At 38.7% G+C, this 22488-nt stretch overlaps 1 protein-coding gene across 2 annotated transcripts in view; it reads right to left on the minus strand.

Moving 5' to 3' along the window:
- cwf19l2 (CWF19 like cell cycle control factor 2) overlaps window positions 1-22488 on the minus strand; it is a 132632-nt gene that overhangs the window by 105497 nt on the left and 4647 nt on the right. For both annotated transcript variants that reach the window (XM_060826054.1, XM_060826053.1), the window contains exons 2-4: window positions 8879-8989; window positions 4688-4804; window positions 974-1090 (exon numbers count right to left, since the gene is read on the minus strand). In XM_060826054.1, the coding sequence (XP_060682037.1) occupies window positions 974-1090; window positions 4688-4804; window positions 8879-8989 (345 nt within the window). The remainder of the gene's footprint in view (window positions 1-973; window positions 1091-4687; window positions 4805-8878; window positions 8990-22488) is intronic.

Raw genomic sequence — 22488 nt, forward strand, 5'->3', positions numbered from 1 at the left:
CCTTAACTGTTGCCTAGCATGGCACTATGGCATAAGGATTCAAATCCTTTTCCAAACCAAATCTTAAGCAAAGTTTGGGAAAGTGATTGGTCACATTATAAAGAGCACAACGGGTCATTTTTGTCTTCATTTAGTTATATGCAAAAACGGCAAGTACAATACAGTATAAAATTATTAGGTTTAAGGTGAGCGGGGAAAGATTTAAAAGAGACCTAAGGAGCAACGTTTTCACACAGACAGTGGTGTGTGTGTATGGAATGAACTGCCAGGAAAAAAAGTGGGATATGGGTCAAATGCTGGCAAATGGGACAACATTAATTTAGGGTTCAAAGTTTGTGAGAAGATTTGTAGCTCAGGTGCTCGTTGTTGTGGTTCTGTTTGCCGCGCTGGGAGTTTTTGTTGCAAACGTTTCGTCCCCTTTCTAGGTAACATCTTCAGTGCTTGGGAGCCTCCTGTGAAGCGCTTCTGTGCTGATTCCTCCGACATTTATAATGGTTTGAATCTGCTGCTTCCGGTTGTCTGTTGCTATCCGCTGCAGTGGCCGGCATAAAGGGTCTAGGTCGATGTGTCTGTTGATAGAATTTATGAACGAGTGCCATGCCTCTAGGAATTCCCTGGCTGTTCTCTGTTTGGCCACTGCAGCAGACAGCAACTGACAACCGGAAGCGGCAGATTCAAACCACTATAAATGCCGGAGGAATCAGCACAGAAGCGCTTCACAGGAGGCTCCCAAGCACTGAGGATGTCACCTAGAAAGGGGACGAAACGTTTGCAACAAAAACTCCCAGCGCGGTGAACAGAACCACAACATTAATTTAGGATATCTAGACAATTTGGATCCAAGGGTCTGTTTCCATGCTGTACAACTGCATGACTCTAAGTCAGAGCAGATTTCCTTCCATAAAGCACATTAGATAGCTCTTCTAGACTTGTTTAAAAAAAAACATTGAAGTCCTGAAAAATGTTTCCTTACCTGAGCAAGGTCTGCTTTATTTGTAGAACTTAATTGCTCCTCCTGAATTTTCCAGGGCTTTTTAATGCTGCCAGTATCAGAACGGGGAGGAGCTTCAATCCATTCCATCTCTGAATCCTGAAGCATTAAAGTAAAATTCATTCACTGACAATGGCAAATGCTTTCATAGGATCCAATTAGCATAATTTTATACTCGTTTACAGTTAATATATGCATCATAGTGACTATATATTTTCCATTAACAACCTATTTCATCTTCATCAATTCAATGTTGCACGAGTACCTTACATGCACACCAAAGACATAAGATCAATTATTTCACATACTAGTGCGTTTGATTTCCTTCTGCAATCCTGACTATTCAACAAAGAAATAAAAATCCTTACCTTTTCAATATACTCAATGCATTACTAACTCGTTGCTTTACCTTAAATTTCTAAACTTTAGAATTCACCAAAACAAAGATAACTTAATGGCTAAGTATTCAAGATCACTTTGTCAATTTTAAAATGTTATAATTTCAGAAAATTATTTTCAAAGAGCATTGCTTCATAGGTCGTTTTTGATAATAGTGTAAAAATATTTTCCCTGGCGTGTAGGAGGCTGAGGAGAGACCTTATAGAAGTTTATAAAATCATGACGGGCATAGATAAGGGAAATAGACAAGGTCTTTTCCCTAGGGTAGGGGAGTCCAGAACTAGAAGGCATAGGTTTAGAGTGAGGGGGGAAAAATTTAAAAGGGTCCTAAGGAGCAATGTTTTTATGCAGAGAATAATGCTTGTATGGAATGAGCTTGAGGGGCAGTGGTGGAGACTGGTGCAATTACAACATATAAAAAGGCATCTGGATGGGTATATGAATAGGAAGGGTTAGAGGGATATGGGCCAAGTTTCTATGACTGTGTTCATTGGTGTTTGTTTCATGAGCAAACATAATATTATTAAAAATGATGTTTTTGATACTTAAGACAGAATAAGATAATGGCTTAAATGTACTAAATATTCATTATCATCAGATATTTATTCAATAAATAAATTTTGGATTTGAATATTGAATGGATATTAAAATATTTCAGAATCACAGAATCCCTACAGTATAGAAAGAGGCCAGTCTGCTCACTGCATTGAGCCTCTGAAAAGTATCCCACTCAGATAACCGCAATCCTGCATGGCGTTTTTACCATGGCTAACGCAACTAATCTGCACATCCCTGGACACTATGGGCCAATATTTAGCATGGACAATTCAACTCACCTGGACAACTTTAGATTGTGGGAGGAAACCTACAGAGACATGGAGAGAACATTCCAACTCCACCAGACAGTCACCAAAGGTTGGAATACACCTGGGTCCCTGACGTTGTCCCATGCCGCCATTTAAATAACTTTTTTTTTATTCAAAGCAAGCCCTAAAATAGTGATTCTAAAATTCTTACTGTCATATGTAAATATATCCATGACAGCATCTTTGCCAATCTTTTGTTTATGGACTAGGCCAGACCATTCAAAACATTGGCGAGTTTTGAGAAAATTTGCAGCTCAGGTTGAGGTTTTGGATGTTGGTTTGCTCGCTGAGCTGAAAGGTTCATTTCCAGACATTTTGTCACCTTACTAGGTAACATCTTCAGTGGGCCTCATGCAAAGCAATGCTGAAAATTCCTGCTTTCTATTTATATGTTTGAATTTCTTTGAGTTAGTGATGTTATTTCCTGTGGTGATGTTATTTCCTGTGGTGAAGTCACTTCCTGTTCCTTTTCTCAGGGGGTGGTAGATGGGCTCTAACTCTATGTGTTTGTTGATATCATGGCAGCCCACAAACCCATCAACACACTAAAACAGCAGCTAATGAACTTGAACGATTCTATAAAGACAATGAGCAAAACTAACGTCATTTAAAAAATACCGTGCAAGGACTATAACAAATACTACATTGGACAAACAGGCCGAAAACTAGCCACCAGGATACATGAACACAAACTGGCCACAAAAAGACATGACCCTCTCTCACTAGTATCCTCACATACAGATTGAGGAAAGACACCAATTCGACTGGGACAACACATCCATTCTAGGACAAACCAAACAAAGGCACGCACGAGAATTCCTAGAAGCATGGCATTCCAACCGGAACTCTATCAACAAACACATGTAGTTAGACCCCAACCACCATCCCCTGAGAAAAGGGGCAGGAAGTGACTTCATCACAGGAAATAACATCACCAACCCAAAGAAACCCAAATATATAAATAGAAAGCAGGAATTTTCAGCATTGCTTCGCTTGAGGCTCACTGATGATGTTACCTAGTAAGGTAGCGAAATATCTGGAAATGAACCTTTCAGCTCAGCGAGCAAACCTACATCCATTCAAAACATTCTTAAGCAGGCACCCCAGACCATAACTTTGCAATTTGTTTTGGTAAGTGTACAGTGAAAATTAGCTGGTTTAAAATTAGCGAGGTTGACTACCAGGTTTAAAACAGAAAAAAAAACTTATTCACAAAATTACGCAATGAAATACAAAGAACAGAATAAAGAACCCCTACAAAAGTCAGTCTATCCAAACTAGACTTAATTATGCTCTTCCAAACATACACAACAGTCCTAATAATTTTAAAACCCGATATAAATGGAACACATGTTTACAGGTTGAAGTTGAAGGGGAGACAGAGGCGCGAGACATCGTTCCCACACAGCTCACTGTTGAAGTCCTCAACAGTTCAGGACTGAACTAAATTGCTCAGCTAGAGAGCTGACCACTCCCCTTTTATTATACAGATCACTTTCAAAACATGACCACTTTGGCCCGAAGTATCATCTGTTTACATATAAACAAAACGCCTCTCAAAACCCTTTTCATCTCTGAACCAAACCAGACTGATTGGAGCTCGGCCTGGTTTGCTACCCCTCTGAAAAAAATCAAGGACAGAGTATCCTTGAGCCAAGGAACAGCTTTTAGCAAAAAAAAAGGGACTAGCTTTGTGACATTTTGTAACCTCCTCCAGCCAAACAACCATCTAAGAAATCTGCTTTTCTCCAATGTTAACCTTTTATGTATCCCTCACTTCCTTCCACCCAACCCAATAGCCATACTGTCAATTTTCTAGGCCTTAAGCTTAGTCAGTCAATCTTCAAATAAAATTTCACTTTCTTTTGAAGAAATTTCTTAAAACTTCTTTTTCTTTGACCAAGCTTTTGGTTACCTGGCCTAATATCTCCTCAAGTAACTAACTTTTCTGTGAAGCATCCTGCGACATTTTACAATGTTGAAGGCTCTAGAAACACAAGTTGTTATTTCTAGCAACCATAATTTATGGCAGGCAGAATCAAAAAAAAAAGCTTAGTATTTCTGAGATATATCTGCAAACTCATAGCCTCCATTTTTAACATCACTGATTTTGCATCAGACTCTCAGGATGCAAAGCTGCAGCATAATGGTATTACTCTGAAGCACAAATCAACATATATTGCTGTGGCACAGTATTTCAAAGGCTCAGTGACATCCAATCCACATGTGGTCTAACCAACGCTTCGGGATCTCATTTTTTTTCCTCTTTAATCCACCTCTGCAATTGTCTATACTGGCAATCAGGGCAAAGTTGTAACCAGAAAACAAGTGACACCCTCACAATTAGTCAAGAGTTGCATTTGAGTGTTCTTTTCCATTTAAAAAATATGCTATTAGATGCTCCATGTTTATATCTTAAGTTGATACATACAGAAGAACTTTCACTGAGTTCATTGGACTTTTCCTTCAGTTTTTTCTTTTTCTTCTTTTCTTTTTTGCTTTTCTTCATTTTTTTCTCTTTTTTCTTCTTTACTTTAATAGAATGTTCCTGTTTAAAGAATAACCACTTTGTTAGTTAACCATCAACGATGCTAAGTGTTCAACCAGTCAATCATGCTTCTAAACAAATTAAAACAATTTCAAACGTTACCAGGCTTCCACCAAATCTAATGCTGTGCCAGGATCAAAATCTTAAGAGGTGTTTTTATTCATATTTGTGAATGAAAAATGTTTTGGAATGTAAGTGGCAGAATATATAGGATTAAAATTTACAGAAAATCAAAGCATGTGGTAACATGCCACAGCAGCATTTATCACAGAACATGGTGAGAGACAGGGCAGCTGCAAGGGTAATACTGCATCAAATACAAGCAGCACAGTGCTGCTTCGGATGAGTGGAATAGCACTACTGGTGAAAGCCTTTCATGCAATAGCGAACCACATGGAGGAACTTTTCTGAGTAAGATCTGGCAGTAGACATCCTTTGGATCAAGTGATGGGTAACACAGTAAGTCACTAAAATGTTCCTTCTGACAAACTCCAGCCAGTTGAATGGCAGGCATGAACTACCACTGAGCTGAGAGAGTGGCTCTTGCTAAACAGGTTAAAGACAAACCAGGGTGCCTGTGTTACCCTCATTACCGGACCTCAGTCCAAATCTCTTATGCACTATACTGCACATAACTAAGGAAGATCTGCTCGGCAGATTAATTCATGACTAATCACTTCTAATCAGCAAATGAGAAGGTAATGCTTGGCTCCAAAGATGCTCAGCAAATTGTTATGTGTCCAACAGTGATCACACAGGATATGCTACTTTTCCCATACTCAAACTTTAATCGTTGTGAGGGCATTTTGGGGCATTCAGACATAATAAGGAACTATAAGACATTGGAGCAGAAATTAAGCCATTCAGCCCATCGACTCTGCTCCACCATTCAATCATGGCCAATAAGTTTCTCAACCTCATTCTCACGCTTTCTCACCATAACCCTTGATTGCTTTGACAATCAAGAATCTATCTCTGCCTTAAATGACCTGGTCCCCACTGCCTTCTATGGCTGTGAATGTCATAGATTCATCATTCTCTGGCTGAAGAAGTTTTTCTTTATCTCTGTTCTAAACTTTCTTCCCTTTACTCGGAGGGTATGCCCTCATTCTAGTCTCTCCAATCAATGGAAACATCTTCCCAACGTCTTCTCTGTCCAGGCCATTCAGTATTCTGTAAGTTTCTAATCGATCTCCCCTCGTTCTTCTAAAATCCATCAAGTTTGGACCCAGAGTCCTCAAATGTTTCTCATATATTAAGCTTTTCATTCCTGGAACCATTCTCGTGAACTTCCTCTGAGCCAATCCATCCTTCCTGAGATATCGAGCCTAAAACTGGGGACAATACTCCAAATGTGGTCTGACCTGAGCCTTATAGAGCCTCAAAAGTACATCCCTGCTTTTATATTCAAGTCCTCTCAAAGTAAGTGCTATCATTGCATGTGCCATCCTAACTACTGTCTCAACTTGCAAGTTTACCTTGAGAGAATCTTGGATAAGAACTCCCAAGGCTCCCTGCACTTCAGATTTCTGAATTTTCTCCCATTTAGAAAATAGTCCATGCCTCTATTCTTCCTACCAAAGTGCATGACCTCATACTTTTCCACATTATACTCCATCTGCCACTTCTTTGCCTACTCCCCTAACCTATCCAAATCATTCTGCAGCCTCCCTGCCTTCTCAATGTTACCTGTCCCACTACTTATCTTTGTATCATTTGCAAACTTAGCCAGAATGCCCTCAGTTCCTTCATCTTGATTGTTAATGTATAAAGTGAAAGATTGTGGTCCCAATACTGAGCCTTTTGGAACACCATGTCACCTGCTGCCATCCTTAGAAAGACCTTTTTATCCCCACTTTCTGCTTTCTGCTAGACAACCAATCTTCTATCCATGCCTCTATCATCATTGTCCCTAATCTCACTCAGCCTCCAGTGCAATATTGTATATCAAAGGCCTTCTTGAAGTCTAGATAGATAACATCCATGTCAGGCATGACTACCTCTTGATGAAATCATGTTGACTTTGCCCTATTTTACCATACACTTTCAAGTATTCAGAAATCTCATTTTATTTTAAGTTGTAACATCATTAAAAATTTTCTTGGCCAATGCTCCGTAATTGCACTACTCAATTTTGATTATTGAGAAGGCATTTGATTATATAATCAAACCTGTTACGAAAATAATTCGACAGTCTCCAATTAATGTATTTATACTTCGATATCTGAACACAGGAGTAAAGACATTGTCATAATGTTGATCTGAAATTAAAGGCTGAGAATTTCCCTTGTCTCTTGAGGTTTTCTTAATTTAGATTGTTTGCAAGTAAATTTTTGGATGATAATTACTCAGTTTCATAGCAACATTTTAATGTCAATTTTGATAAAAGCCTTGGAAAAATCTACTGGGAAATGTAGAAGCAAATCTATTCATTAATCTTTCAGAGAAAATTAACTTTTAACTGAAAACATTAAAATTAAGAAAGCTTCAACAGGCAAGAAAATTTCTTTCTAATTTCATATTAATATTATGACAATATTTTCTCCATGTGCTCAAATGTCTGCATATAAACAATTAATTGAAGAATAACTTAATATTTTTAATTATTAAACTTAGAAGATATAATTTGATGAGTATTCTGCATGAACAGATCTTGATGAAATCTTTGAAATGAGTATTACAAAGACTGATCCACAGGTCAAGAAATCAGAAAATTACCAATCTCCTCAAAGAACTAAAATTAAATTGACGTTGTAAAAAGGTACACAAAATCGTCACTCAGTTGTTAATTCATAATCTTGTTTGACTTATCAGAACACTGAGCCCGAAAGTCTAGGAAAGTCCAAAGACAAAACTCCTGTCTCTGTTTAACGTCCACTTCAGCACTCCTCTGGCCAGGAAGATCCAAACCGACTCAGTTGCAATGTTGCACATTATTGTAGTCTGGTAAAATTAATTGTTGAGGAATAAAGGTAGCTACTGCCATGGAACTATCTTGAAGCACCCTGTGCTTTCTTTCTTGGGATGAGCCATGAGGATCATTAGCTAGGTTAGCATTTATAAACTAGTCCTAAGTGTGTTTGAGAAAATAGCGGTGATTAGGGATTGAGAATAAATGCAGGTCAGCCACTGACACCTACAATTCAAAATCAAATTTGAAAGAGACTGTGCTTTTAAAAGAAAAAGAAAACAAAAACAAAAATTCAAGAGTTTTTGAATTAGTGGTCGCAGTAGTCTGCCTCATAACAGCACACAAACCAACAGCCACACTCAGACAACAACTCACCAGGACGAAGGACCCGATACCCAGCATGAGCAAAACCAATGTAGTGTACAAAATCCCATGCAAGGACTGCACAAAACACTACATAGGACAAACAGGAAGACAGCTAACAGTCCACATCCATGAACACCAACTAGCCACAAAACGACATGACCAGCTATCCTTATAGGGTACACACTCAGATGACAAGCAATGTGAGTTCGACTGGGACAACACTACTATTATAGGACAAGCCAAACAGAGAACAGCCAGGGAATTCCTGGGGGCATGGCACTCATCCATAGATTCAATCAATAAGTACATCGAACTGGACCCAATATACCGACCACTGCAGCGGACAGCTGGAACTGACAACCGGAAGTGGCGGGTACAAATTACTATAAATGCCGGAGGAAACATCACGGAAGCGCTTCACAGGAGGCTCCCAAGCGCTGAGGATGTCACCTAGACAGGGGACGAAATGTCTGCAACACAAATTCCCAGCTCAGCGAACAGAACCGCAACATTATTAATCTTCAATGTCTATTTTCTTTGTTAAATCCATTGAAATATTTACTTGTTAAATCCATTGAGATATATATTTTGTTACAGATTCAACAAAAATGCAAATTATTGTTATTCATGGAGAAAAATGTTAATGCCGGTATCATCCAGGTTGAATCCTTAAAGACGTTTAATTTTACAAGAGACAATTTCCAGGTCTTTCACTTGTGTAGGAAGTCAATAAAACCTGATGAGAAACTAATTCAAGCAATTACCTATTTAGGATATATATAAAGCACTTTTAATACCTCTGAAAACTGCTCCAGTCGCTCATTGACTTCTGGTAACATCCATGTGTCCTCACCACGCATGTGCTTGAGCTGCTTCTGTTGCTCTTCTCTCTGATATTTAGCTTGAGCCTAGGAATGGATAAGGTTTAGTAAAGACAAACATATATTCAAATCTTTTAAATCAGCTTTTTCTATGTGAGAAAGAACAATCTCTGTTCATGCATTAAGATAACAGCCTTTAGGAAATTGAGGAAATCAGATGAACACTTACACATGATCTAAACGAAGACTTTCAAGTACCCAATCTTACTAAACCTCCCCCCTTAATCCCGTCCTCAATGTTTCCACTGTAAAACAATTTCTGGTCAAAGGACAAAGTAGAATCCAATTAAACTTAACTGTAACCTTATCCACTATTTTTAAACACCAAACATGTGGAAATTATTTGAGGGCAGCCAAACAAATTAACAGACCCGTCCTTCAACTGGTCAGGCACTGAAAAAAGGCATAAGCTCAGTAAAAATAATTGGTATATAGACACAACAATGCTTATAATTAAGTCTTAACACTCTCTTACATTCTAAAGAATTTTAATGTCTATATTTCCTCATTTAAACCTCATTCAAGGCATGCTACCTTGAACTTTACCTGGAATGACTTTTAAGAAAACCAACCAACTTTAACTGACCTAATTTGCGTACAACCACAGATCTTCAGTAATCTGGATGACTCTTAAGTGCCATATTAAATGGCCTAGCAAGTAAGACAACCTTAGAGGGTTATATGGATAGAAATGAGAAGCAGAAATATGGGAAAAAGGAAGAGACTGACAACAGGTAACAGAACTGGTTTAAGCACACAGAGCCCCAAATGGCTTCCTCCTGTGCCATCACTATTCACAGAATTGTTAAGTCATTCCAGTTAATGGCAACAAGGAATGGGCAACAAACATTGACCCGACCCCAACCAGCAACACCCACATCTTCTACAAGAAAAATAAACACGAATCTCAAGATGGAAGTTCAATATTGTCTAGTCCTGATAACTCAAAGTAATCTGTTGCACTCATAAATTAAAATTATTGGATAATTTTAATTAATCAAAGTAAATATCAAGTGGGTAATTAGTGCTCCACATTAAAGTTAAAATGATAAAATGTAAGTAATTTTGCATTTGCTTTGTTTAAAAGCAAATTGGCCTTTAAGCACCTAAAAAGGGAACAAAATACTTTTCACCTACACAGAGATCTCATAAAAAAATTCTTTCCAAACAAAAATTTATTTCAGACAAGCCTGCATTATGACTCATCAGTTTAGAATGCTAAAGATATTGTAAGACTCTAGGATTTCAATTGTCAGTTTCTTGTACAAATTTGGTAACCAACAGCTCTGGAATTTGTAAACAGTCATTTGTCAAAAGAAGCAATACGCTGTTATGATGGCTCCAACTGATGTTATTTCTGGATAAATCAATCTCAGAGTTAAATCTGACTTGACAGATCAAATTTTGTATTTTTTTTGTTTTCAATGAGGTAGTCTTTCACTAAAATACAAGCATGCAATGCTGCAGATATGGTTTTAAAAATAATATAGATGTTTATGACACTAAACAATGAAGAGAAGATAGTTTTTATTCTATTTATATATAACTTGAGTTTAAAGGTTACTAAACACACAGTAAAATCCCATTAAATGCTACACCATCCCTTTCTTTGCAGTACTCATATCAGATGGAATTCCTTTCTCTAGCACACCTAGAATGGTTAACTTAATGGATACTTCAATTCCTAGACTTGAGTATCTAACAGTCTCAATACACAGAGCTTGGACTTTCAGAGTTTCAAACAATTCCAGTAGGGTTTTAATCATGCACTTCTGGTTTGGAACTTTTAAAGTAATGTCTTTACATAAAGGTAAACTATTTCTTAACAGTTCTAAACCTTCATTAGGAGAAACCGTTTTACACATCCAGTTTCATCACAATTTCAGAAAATTGAAAGACAAAACGTTTTGAGCTTTAGATGTTTCCTCAAAGCCAAAAACAAAAATGCCAGATTGTTCTAACTCTCCTCATAAGTCAGTCCTGCCATCCCAGGAATCAATCTGGTTAACCTTTGCTGCATTCTCTCTACAGCAAGAGCTTCGTTTCTTAGATAAGGAACCCAAAACTGCATACAATATTCTAGATATGATCTCACCAAGGCCCGGGATAGCATAGTCCAATAAGATTATTCCCATTTGATTGTACTAAATGACACAAATTGTTCATGACAGCAGTTTATGCACATCTAAATTAAGCTAAACAAAATTAATATATTCATTAGAAAAACACAAAGGAATTAGTAATTGAAGTGCGAAGATGTAGATGACCATAATTAAATCAAGATGGATATATGGTTTATACTTGCATCAACATTTCTCATTTCATTAAATTTATGCTCAGAATTTAGCTGTTCTGGATAACTTCATGAATGGAAATGGATTGATTGTCTGTTGCTACAGAACACATAATGCGAATTTAAAACTAATAGTTTTTCACAATTTAGGTATTTCAAACAGCAGGTCCTGGTAATTATTTGTTCTAAAGCTCTACCCAAGCAACCCATTGTTTCCTTATTTTGCAGTATGTTTTTCACAATTGCCCCTTGTTAGTTAATCGTGCTTACCCTCCATCACATCAAACCTTTTAATTTGTCCTTTCCAATCTTTTTCACCTCCACCTTTTCCCCTCCGAAGTTTGGATTTGCATATAAACACCTAACATGTGCCAGTTCTGATGAAAGGTTATCAGGGTGAAATGCTAATCCTGTGTGTACACCCCTTGCCAATTCAACCTATCTCCCTCAGAACTGACTGCACTCCATGCTCGCAGGTCCAACCTCAACTTTGTAATCAAGCCTGCTAACAAGGGTGGTATGGCAATTGTCTGGCATACTGATATCTACATTAAGGAGGCAGAGTACCAAATCCCAGATACCTCCTCCTATCTCATCCTGGACTATGACCCAACCAGGTAAAAACAATGACTGCAGATGCTGGAAGAGCACAGCAGTTCAGGCAGCATCCAAGGAGCAGCTTGGATGCTGCTTGAACTGCTGTGCTCTTCCAGCACCACTAATCTAGAATATGACCCAACCATTAAACACCAGCCTATTGTATCCAGAAAGATCACTACTCTTACTTCAACTAGTGATCCCCCTGCCACCAAGTTTACATGCAAGTCCAAACTTAGTCGCTCAACGCGCTTCTACCTCCTTCCCAAAATCCACATACAGGACTGCCTGGGTAGACTCACTGGTTCTGCTTGCTTCTGCCCCGCAGAATTAGTCTTTTCCTTCACTGACACAATTTTTTTTCTCCCTTTGTCCAGTCCTTTCCCATTTACAGTTATAATTCTTCTGACGCTTTACATCAGTTTCATAATTTCCATTTCACAGGCTATAGCTGCCTCCTGTTCACCACGATTGTCCGATTCCTTTACATATCCACCCCCCATCAGGATGGTCTTAGGGCTGTCTGCTTCTTTCTGGAAAATAGACCTGAACCATCTCCATCCTCCACCACCCTCCTACACCTGGCCAAGCTCATCTTTACTTCTCCTCTCACCTTCTTCAAGCAAAAGGCGAGGACAAGGGTACCCACACAGGTGACCAGTTATGCCTGTTACTTTTGAGATTCGTAAATATTCCTTGTTACACTCGTACATAGGTCCCCACACACAAATTTTTCGACAGTACATCGATGACATCATCGGTGCTGCTTCCCTCCCTTGTCCATAATTGAGAAGGTTCATCAATTTCACTTCCAATTTCCACAGTGTTCTCACCTTCATCTGGTCCATTTCTGATTCCTACCTTCCTCAACACCATGATTTGGAAATGAAAGGCTTAACAGACAATCAATTTTTCAATGTATAATTTCAGTTACATCACACTGTAAATTTTTGCTATAAATTCTGTGTTACTATCGAGCCCTCCACTATCACCTGATGAAGGAGCGTCGCTCCGAAAGCTAGTGTGCTTCCAATTAAACCTGTTGGACTATAACCTGGTGTTGTGTGATTTTTAACTTCCTCAACACCTGTTTCTACTTCTGGGGATAGGTTAGTCACCCATATCCATTACAAACCAACCAACTCCCACAGTTACCTTGATGATACATCCTCACACCCTGTTTCTATAAAGACTCTATTCCATTCTCTTAGCTTCTCCTTCTCCATTGCATCTGTTCCATGAATGCCAGCTTCTACAAGGTGCCTTCAAAATGTCCACCTTCTTCCTTCACCAAGGATTCCCCACCACTGTGGTTGACAAGGTCCTCTGTGATGTCCGACCCATCTCCCGCACTTCAGCCCCAACCCCCCCCAACTCTTTCCTCCCACACACCAACGGGGTTTTCCTGGTCCTCATTTACTGCCCCACCAACATCTATATCCAAAGCTGTTGTTTCGTTATCTCCAATGGCATGCCACCAGACACGTAATCCCCTCTCCTTCCTTGTCAGCCTTTCAAGAGACCATTCCCTCTGGGGTATCTTAGTCCACTCTTCTTAAACTCTCAACACTTCTGCCACCCTATAGAACCTTCCCATGTAATCGCAGAAGGTGTAACACCTGCCTGTTTACTTCCTCCCTCCTCACTATCCAAGGCCACAGACACAACTTACAGGTGATGCAACAATTTACCTACAGTTCACTTACTGCAGTCACTACTCAGAATGTAGTCTGCTCTACACTGGGGAGATGCAATGCAGACTGGGTGACCACTTTGCAGAACACTCATATTGTATTCACAAAATTGAGCCTGAGGTTCCTGTTGTCCACCACTTCAACAAAACTATGTTCCCTGGCCAACATCTCTGTCTCAGACTTTATGCAGTGCTCCAGCAAAGCTCAGCACAATCTGGAAGAAGAGCATCTCATTGTTCATTTGGGGATCCTGCAACCTTCAGGACTCAATATCAAGTTCAATAATTTTAGGATTCAAACACCGTTCCCCAATTTCCTTATCCCAAACCCCACACACCAGAACTTGTCATCACATGGACTGCTATCACAAACAACCCTTTCTCTCTCTCCACCCCCACCCCCGGGTTCCATTTCTCCCTATTGTTTACTCCTGCCATTTCCGTTCTCACCCAACCCAATCTTCAGAATACAAACCAATTTTTTTCTAGCTACAATCAGTCTGAAGAAAGGTCACAGGACCCAAAACATTAACTTTGCATTCCCTCCTCAGATGAGCAGCAATTTATGTTTTTGTTTCAGTTTATCTATCCACAGATGCTTCCTGACTCGGGTTTTTATTCAGAAGCAGATATTACTTCATATTACTGAATGCACAATCGAATTTTTTCTGATCCAACAACTCATTACATGCATTTTTAATTATAGATATGCATTGCAAAACTTTCACTTATTACCAAGACAGAGATAGCAATATATTGTGTGTAAAAATTAACATTTAACTGCTACACACCATATAAGAGTTATCAATGCACTCAATGCATCCTATATATGCACCTATACACAATGAATTGCAAGTCAGGAATTTCACATTTTAAAATTTGTTTTTAAAAATACATCTTCATTAATACAGGAACTAACAATACAATAATCAGAAACAATTGTTATTTCTGTGTATACAGTAACCTATAGCAATTGTTACAATTATCATAAATTGCACAAGTTATCTGGATATATATTTTCTGCAAAAACCAGTGAAAAAATACTTTTCCTTCCAATGTTTTCCTTATTTCACCTACAGGTGCCAACTCTTGTTGATGCTACAGTCACCTAAGGAGTCTAACTGGGTACATGGAACTGAATCTACAACCCTCTAGTCTCAACATCTTAAAAGGCAGTAACTCTGCCACAATAAAATATGATGCTTAAAAATGCAGACAATTCATAATCTTAGATGAAGAGAGTAAATCATTATGTATTTGACAAAGTGACATAGTCAGTAAATAAAGTACAAATGATTGAAATTGCTGGAAAAGCTCAGCACATCTGGCAGCATCTGTGGCGAGAAATCAGAGTAAATGTGTCAGGTCGAGTGACCCTTTCTCAGAACTAAGGTCTGTACCACACAAGTACCGAAGAAATGAGGCCCCACAGTGATAATTATTCCACTTTATCAAAGAGCCAACCCCATCTCAGAACTTGCTTCTGCAGTGGACATTAAATTTGTTGCTTAAAAGTTTCTTGCATATAATACAGGAGAGAAAGAGGAATTTACTTTATTAAAATCTAGTCTAATAAATAAAAACAGCACATTAAATTTAAAAATGGAACCACATTCACCCAGAAATTCCAATCAGTGTCAGACAGTTGGAAAATTTACTTCTGATCCTAATCAGATTAAAAATTTCCCATTTATTTTTAGATGTCTTCTACACTGGTCATTCCTGCACAGGGACCGCTTGCTACATTTCTAACAGTGAATGTGATCTTTTAAAAACCACACACACACACACACACACATTTGTAGCAGTCAGTAAAGCCAGGTTCTAAACTTTAAATGCCCAACATCACAGCCAGTCACTTTGACAAATTTTTCAAAATGATATGCATGTAACCTGTGTGTGGGGTTAAGGTGGCAGTTGGTTGGAAGTGTCCCTGAATGAGGGGGATGTCTGGGTTAGGTGAGTATCCTGCAGTGGTGAGGTGGGCTATCCTACCATCTAAGTGAGGGGAGTACTGTACCCAATAAAGTGACTCAGTCAGTAGTGTACCAGCTGAGAAGGTTGCCAGAGTACCAGATATGTAAATGTGTTCTCAGAGTAGGCGAAAAGACTGTTAGAGGGAGGTTGTCAGCAATTACTTACAAAGTAAGTTTAAAAGTTACCTAAGACTTAAGACTAGATTTTTCATCCTCTGACTTTTTTTGAGTAAATATAAGTTTATGTTATTCGCAATCCATCTGAATCTTTGATTTTAATGGACACTTTCAGATGGAATTTCCCAGACAATACCTGTGCAGGGGATTCTTCATAGTCTCAATGCACAACTCCGGTCCATACTGTTCCAATAATTTGCTAACTATTGGAGTACTTGGGCCTTAAAGTTTGTCTAGCAAGTAGCAAAGCCATAGATCCCCAGTCGACATGGAATTAGCTGAACACAGACAGGGTTCTGCAAAATCAACACTTTTTCCCCAGTTCTCTGCAAGTCATTTGAATCACAATTTTGGAAATGTGTATAAGTGATACCTTTACATTCAACTGTCACACCCTTAAAACCCAGATAGCCTGCTGATATTCACTAACATTGCTCACGTATGAAGAACAATTGCTTGCTTAAACATTAGACAGAAACCAGTGCCCAATCTGCAACCATGGTCTGTAGGTGAGAAAAAAAACCTACTATGGATGAATATGCATCCTGTAATTATTAACACCAATTCAACTGTAAGTGCAGAGAATGTCTTTATAAATAGGTCCATTAACTGACTCTATTAAAGTAGTTATATTTTTACTCAATCTCCACCTACTTTTCTCTCAATTATTCTGAATGTTTTCTTTTGGTTCTTCATGATTAAACCAACTCTAATGAAAGGTTGCACTGAAACATCTTTAAAACTCATCTTCATTTCTCAGGTTGCCTAACTTGCTGTACATTTTCAGTATATTCTGTTTCTATTATATTCAGACAGGTCTGGTGAATTGACAAAATGTTTTGTCATGAGTGAAAATTACAGACATACACTGAAATTTGAAAAAATTTAGAAGTCAGGCAAGAAACAATTTCCAGATACCATAGGAAATCCTTTTTTTGCATTAGTTTATTTATATTCCAATAGAAATTCTCTTAGTTGTCAACAAGATGCAATACCTTTTTTTTAAATTTAGACTAGCAGACCCAGCACTTTAGCTGTCAAATTTCTCACTAATATTAAATAAAACACAATCAAAATGATTTATTTTAATTCATGTTGCATCTGGTGCTTCTAGGACTGGTTTGTTACGATATTGTAGTAAACAGCATGTTATTTGTTATTGAAGCAATAGGGCTCCATCAACCAGAATTTTTTATATATCCCTGAGTGCAAATCTTCACTGAAGCCATTCAGAAGTTATCCAGGGTCCAAAGATTTCTAACCACTGTCAGGTCATCTTGGCACAGCCAGCCAAGCTTTCCAGTAGTGGTATTAGTAGCCCTGCATACTTCTGTTCCCAAAGCCTATGGTCTTTTACCCTATACCAGATTGATGCAGTGCAAACGCTAAGTGCTTGTAACTTAAGGATCTTCAGATCCAAGTTGAGGAGCTGGAATGTGAGCTGCAAAAATTCCATATCAGGGAAGTGAAATGTTACTTTGCTCCATCGGATGATCACACCCCGCAGACTAGTAATTTCAAAGATGATCTGTGAACAGGGACAGGAGCATGAGACTGAAGAGGAGTTTTGAGGGTTTTAAAAATTGAGAAATTTCAGACACTTCAACTGTCCAACCATTTTGAGGTGCTTTAAAGCTGTATGAGCCAGAGTGGGGAATATAGGGATGGTGAATAAAGTAACCATGGCACCTTGGTAGCGGAAACGATTCAAGCAGGAAAAGCAAATAGAAATTTAGTTGTGGTAGGGTACAGTGGTGAGCCATATGGGTCAGTGTTGGGGCCACAACCTTTTAAAAATATATTAATAACAATGAGGAAAGTGAACGCGATAGAGTTAGATTTCTGGATGAAACAAAAGTAGTTAGCAAGGCAAATGCTGAGGATGACACAAAGTCTGCAGAGGCTTAGCGAGTGAACAAAATCTTGGTAGATGGAATATAATGTCGGAAAATGTTAAGTTATGCATTTTGGCTGGAAGAATAGAGAAGAATGCACAATTGAAAATGTGGAGCTTATTCAAGGAATAGCTACTGCATGTCCTTGGTAACTACATACCTGTCAAACAGGGAGGAGGTAGTCAAGTGAGGAGCCATGGTTACCAAAGTAGTTGAATATCTTGTCAGGAGGAAGAAGGCAGCTTATGTTAGAATGAGACGTGAAGGCTCAGTTAAGGTGCTTGAGAGTTACAAGTTAGTCATGAAAGACCTAGAGAGAGAGCTAAGAAGAGCCAGGAGAGGACATGAGAAGTCACTAGTTTCAATAAGTATATCAGGAATAAAAGAATGACTACAGAAAGATTCGGGTCAATCAAGGCTAGTAGTGGGAAGTTGTGCGTAGAGTCCAAGGAGAAAGGGGAAGCACTAAATGAATATTTTTCCTCAGTATTCACACTAGAAAAAGACAATGTTGTTGAAGAGAATACTGAGATATAGGCTACCAGATTAGATGGGACTGACGTTCATAAGGAGGGGGAGATAACTATTTTCACACTGTCCAGAAATGCTAAGTCCCCTAGGCCAGATGGGATTTATCCCAGGATTCTCTGGGAAGCCAGGGAGGAGATCGCTGAGTCTTTGGCTTTGATCTTTATGTGGTCACTGTTTACAGGAATAGTGCCAGAAGGATAGCAAATGAGTAGAGAAAATCCTGGAAATTATAGACCAGTGAGCCTTACTTCTGTTGTGGGTAAAGAGTTGGTAAAGGTTATAAGAGGTAAGATTTATAATCATCTAGAAAGAAATAAGTTCATTACGGATAGTCAACATGGTTTTGTGAAGGGTCGGTCATGCCTCATAATCCTTATTGAGTTTTTTGAGATGGTGACCAAACAGGTGGATGAGGGTAAAGTGGTTGATATGGTATATATGGATTTCAGTAAGGCATTTGATAAGGTTCTCCACTGTAGACTATTGCACAAAATACGGAAGCATGGGATTGAGGGTGATTTAGCAGTTTAGATCAGAAATTGGCTAGCCGAAAGAAGATAGGTGGTAGTTGATGGGAAATGTCCACCCCGGAGTTCAGTAGTGGTGGACCGTAAGGATCTGTTTTGAGTCCGTTGCTGTTTATCATTTATATAAGTGGTCTAGATGAGGACGTGGAAGGATGGGTTAGTAAATTTGCGGATGGCACTAAGGTCGGTGGAGTTGTGGATAGTGCTGAAGGATGTCGCAGGTTAAAGAGGGACAGAGATAAGCTGCAGAGCTGGGCCAAGAGATGGCAAATGGAGTTTAATGAAGAAAAGTGTGAGGTTATTTAGTTTGGAAGGAGCAACAGGAGTACGGAGTACTGGGCTAATGTTACGATTCTTGGTAGTGTAGAAGAGCCGAGAGACCACGGTGTCCATGTATATAGATGTCTGAAAGTTGCCGCCCAGGTCGATAAAGGTTATTAAGAAGGCATACAGTGTGTTAGCTTTTATTGGTAGAGGGATTGAGTTTTAGAGCCACGAGGTCATGCTGCAGCTGGACAAAACTCTGGTGCAGCGGCACTTGCAGTACTGCATACAGTTCTAGATGCTGCATTATAGGAAGAATGTGGAAGTTTTGGAAAGGGTTCAGAGGAGATTTACTCGGATGTTACCTGGTATGGAAGGAAGGTCTTATGAGGAAAGGCCGAGGGACTTAAGGCTGTTTGCGTTAGAGAGAAGGAGATTGAGATGTGACTTAATTGAGACATAAGATCATCAGAGGGTTAGACAGGGTGGACAGTGAGAGCATTTTTCCTCAGATGGCGATGGCTAGGAAGAGGGGATATAGCTATAAATTGAGGGGTAATAGATATAAGACAGATATCAAAGGTAGTTTCTTTACTCAGAGTAGCAGGGATGTAGAACACACTGTCTGCAACAGAAATAGACTCGCTAGATTTAAAGGGCATTTAAACAGTCATAGGATAAACATATGGATGAAAATGGAATAGTGTAGGACATATCGACTTCAAATTGGTTCCACAGGTTAGCGCAGCATTGAGGGTCGAGGGGCCTGTGCTGCGCTGTAATGTTTTATGTTCTATAATAGCAAAAACCAGAGGGTGCCTCTCTGTGGTTCAATGTTCATTGAAAAGACAATTTTTTAAATGAAATTAACTAAACACTGTATCTTCTAATGAATATTTTCCATGTTTTAAAATTCACATTAGAAGCACCATTAGAAGGTTAGAAGTGAACAATGAACAAATATCAGCTGACGAAGTTGTGGAAAAATACTGCGACTTTAAAAAAAATCAATTAATTGCTAAACTTGATTTCTATATTGAACAAATTTACAATGCAAATGAAACTGGCTTATGTTGGTGATATCCTCCAAATTCTACCTAGCTAGCACAAGTGAATTTGGTTCTTTAGGTTTTAAGCAGAATAAATATAAATTTACAGTTTAATGATCGTTGCTGTAGGTTCGTGTCAAGCTTTTGTTGGTTAAAATTTGAGGGCATTTGAAGGTGTTGTGCTGTCAGCTGCGTGCAGAGTAATGCATGGTTGAACAAGGACATTTTTCAAGAATAGTTTCATATTTTGCATCCAAAATGAAAGAAATGTGAGAAAGTTAGAAAAACCTCTAAATAGCAAAGTTTTACAACAGTTGGACAATTGTTAATCTTGCCCATATGAATGGCCACATCTTTCTAATTTCTACCTGCCAAATTACAGCTGAGAAAATCATATTTCAGTCATGGAGACACTAACCAGAACTTGCAAACTCTTTATGCCATAGAAGATTAATGTTTCAAAACATGGCATGTACCTGCAATTCAATAAAAAGTGAAATATTAAGAAGAGCATTTTAAAAACCATTGAACAATGTTTTGTTTGTGCAATGTTCTTCTGATGAAGCTGGTTTGAAGTTTTGTACTAAGGCCCAATCTCCTACTTCTTCGACATGCACAAGGACAGTTGCATAACATGTTGAGAACCCTGAGACACTGTCAGATCCCAATGCCTCCTGAATCTCCAAGGAATACAGCAGAAAAAGCACTGATATTTTCTATAATTCCTGAGTAAATCTGTAATTCTTCAATATGATCAGAAAGTCATATAGTCATACAGCATGGATACCGACCCTTCGATCCAACTAATCAATGCCAACCATGTTCCCAAATTAAACTAGTCCCATTGCTTACATTTGGCCCAAATCCCTCCAAACCCTTCCTATTCTTGTACTTATCCAAATATCTTTTCAAGATTGTAACTGTACCTGTATCCACCACTTCCTCTGCCAGTTCATTCCATACACGAACCACACTGTGTAAAAAACATTGGCTCACCTTTTAAAATCTTCCTCTTCTCATCTTAAAAATATACTCCATCATTTTGAACTCGTCCACCCTCGGAAAAAGACTGTTGCTATTCGCCTTATCTATGCCCCTCATGATTTTCTAAACCTTTATGAGGTCACCTCTCAAACTCCTATGCTGCAATGAAAGAAGTTCCAACCTATAACAGCCTCCATTCCTGGCAACATTCTGGTAAATCTTTTTTGAACCCTCTCCAATTTAATAATATCTTTCCCATACTGTAACAGAGTGACTAGAACTGTACATAGTACTCCAGAAGAGGCCTCACCATTTCCTGTACAACTCCAATATGACACCCAACTCCTATACTCAAAAGGTCTGAGCAGTGAAGGCAAGCATGCTAAACACCTTCTTTACCACTGTGTCTATGTGTGATACAAATTCCAAATGTACTTGAACCCCTAGATCTCTCTATTCTACACCACTACCCAAAATCCTAACATTAATTGCATAAGTCCTGCCCCTGTTTATTTTACCAAAATGCTTTATCTCACATTTATCCAAATTAAATTCCATCTGCCACGCCTCAGCCCACTGACCCAATTGGTCAAGATCTCTTTGTAATCCAAGACAACCTTCTTGACTGCCCACAATACCAACATTTTTGGTGTCATCTGCAAATTTACTAACCATGTCTCCCACTCTCTAATTCAAATCATTTATATAAATGACAAACAAAAGCAAACCCAGCACCACTACCTGTGGAACACCACTGGTGACAGGCCTCCAGTTTGAAAAACAGCCATCCACCAATACCCTCTGTCTCCTACAGTCAAACCAATTTTGTATTCAATTAGCAAGTTTGCCCTGAATCTCATGTGATCTAACATTTATTCGTTAATCTACCATGCGTAACCCTGTCAAAGGCATTACTAAAATCCATGTAAATAACACTTACTGCTCTGCCCTCAATCTTCTTGGTTACCTCCTCAAAAAACTCAATCAAGTTTGGGAGACAAGATTTCCCTTGCAAATGACTATCATTAGTCAGTCCTTGCCTCTCAAAATGCACGTTAAGATATCTTTCAGAATCACCTCCAAGAAAGTACACACCACCAAGGTAGGCTCACAGATCTATAGTTCCCAGGTTTCTTTCTTAAATAAAGGCACAACATCAGCCTCCCTCCAGTCCTCTAGCACCTCACCCATATTTATAGATTAATTAAATATGAGCAATTTTTGAGAAGATTTGTATCTCAGGTTGATGATCAGTATTTAAGTTAGCTTGCTGAACTTGAAGGTTTGTTTTCAGGCATTCTGTCACCATACTAGGTATCAATGAGTGTCTCTGGTGAAGTGCTGATGGCATGTCCGCCTTTCTATCTATAAGTCTTGGTATTTCCCAGAGTTCTCTAGCCTCCATTTCTTTCTCCACAGTAAAACCTGATGCAAAACATTCATTTAGTATATCTCCCATCTGCTGAGATTCAACACACACACAAAACCTCATTGATTTTTAAGTGGCTCTATTCCCTTCCTAGCTGCTTTTTTGCCATTA

This window comes from Hemiscyllium ocellatum, chromosome 6 (genome assembly GCF_020745735.1).
Source record: "Hemiscyllium ocellatum isolate sHemOce1 chromosome 6, sHemOce1.pat.X.cur, whole genome shotgun sequence".
Taxonomy (NCBI): Eukaryota; Metazoa; Chordata; class Chondrichthyes; order Orectolobiformes; family Hemiscylliidae; genus Hemiscyllium; species Hemiscyllium ocellatum.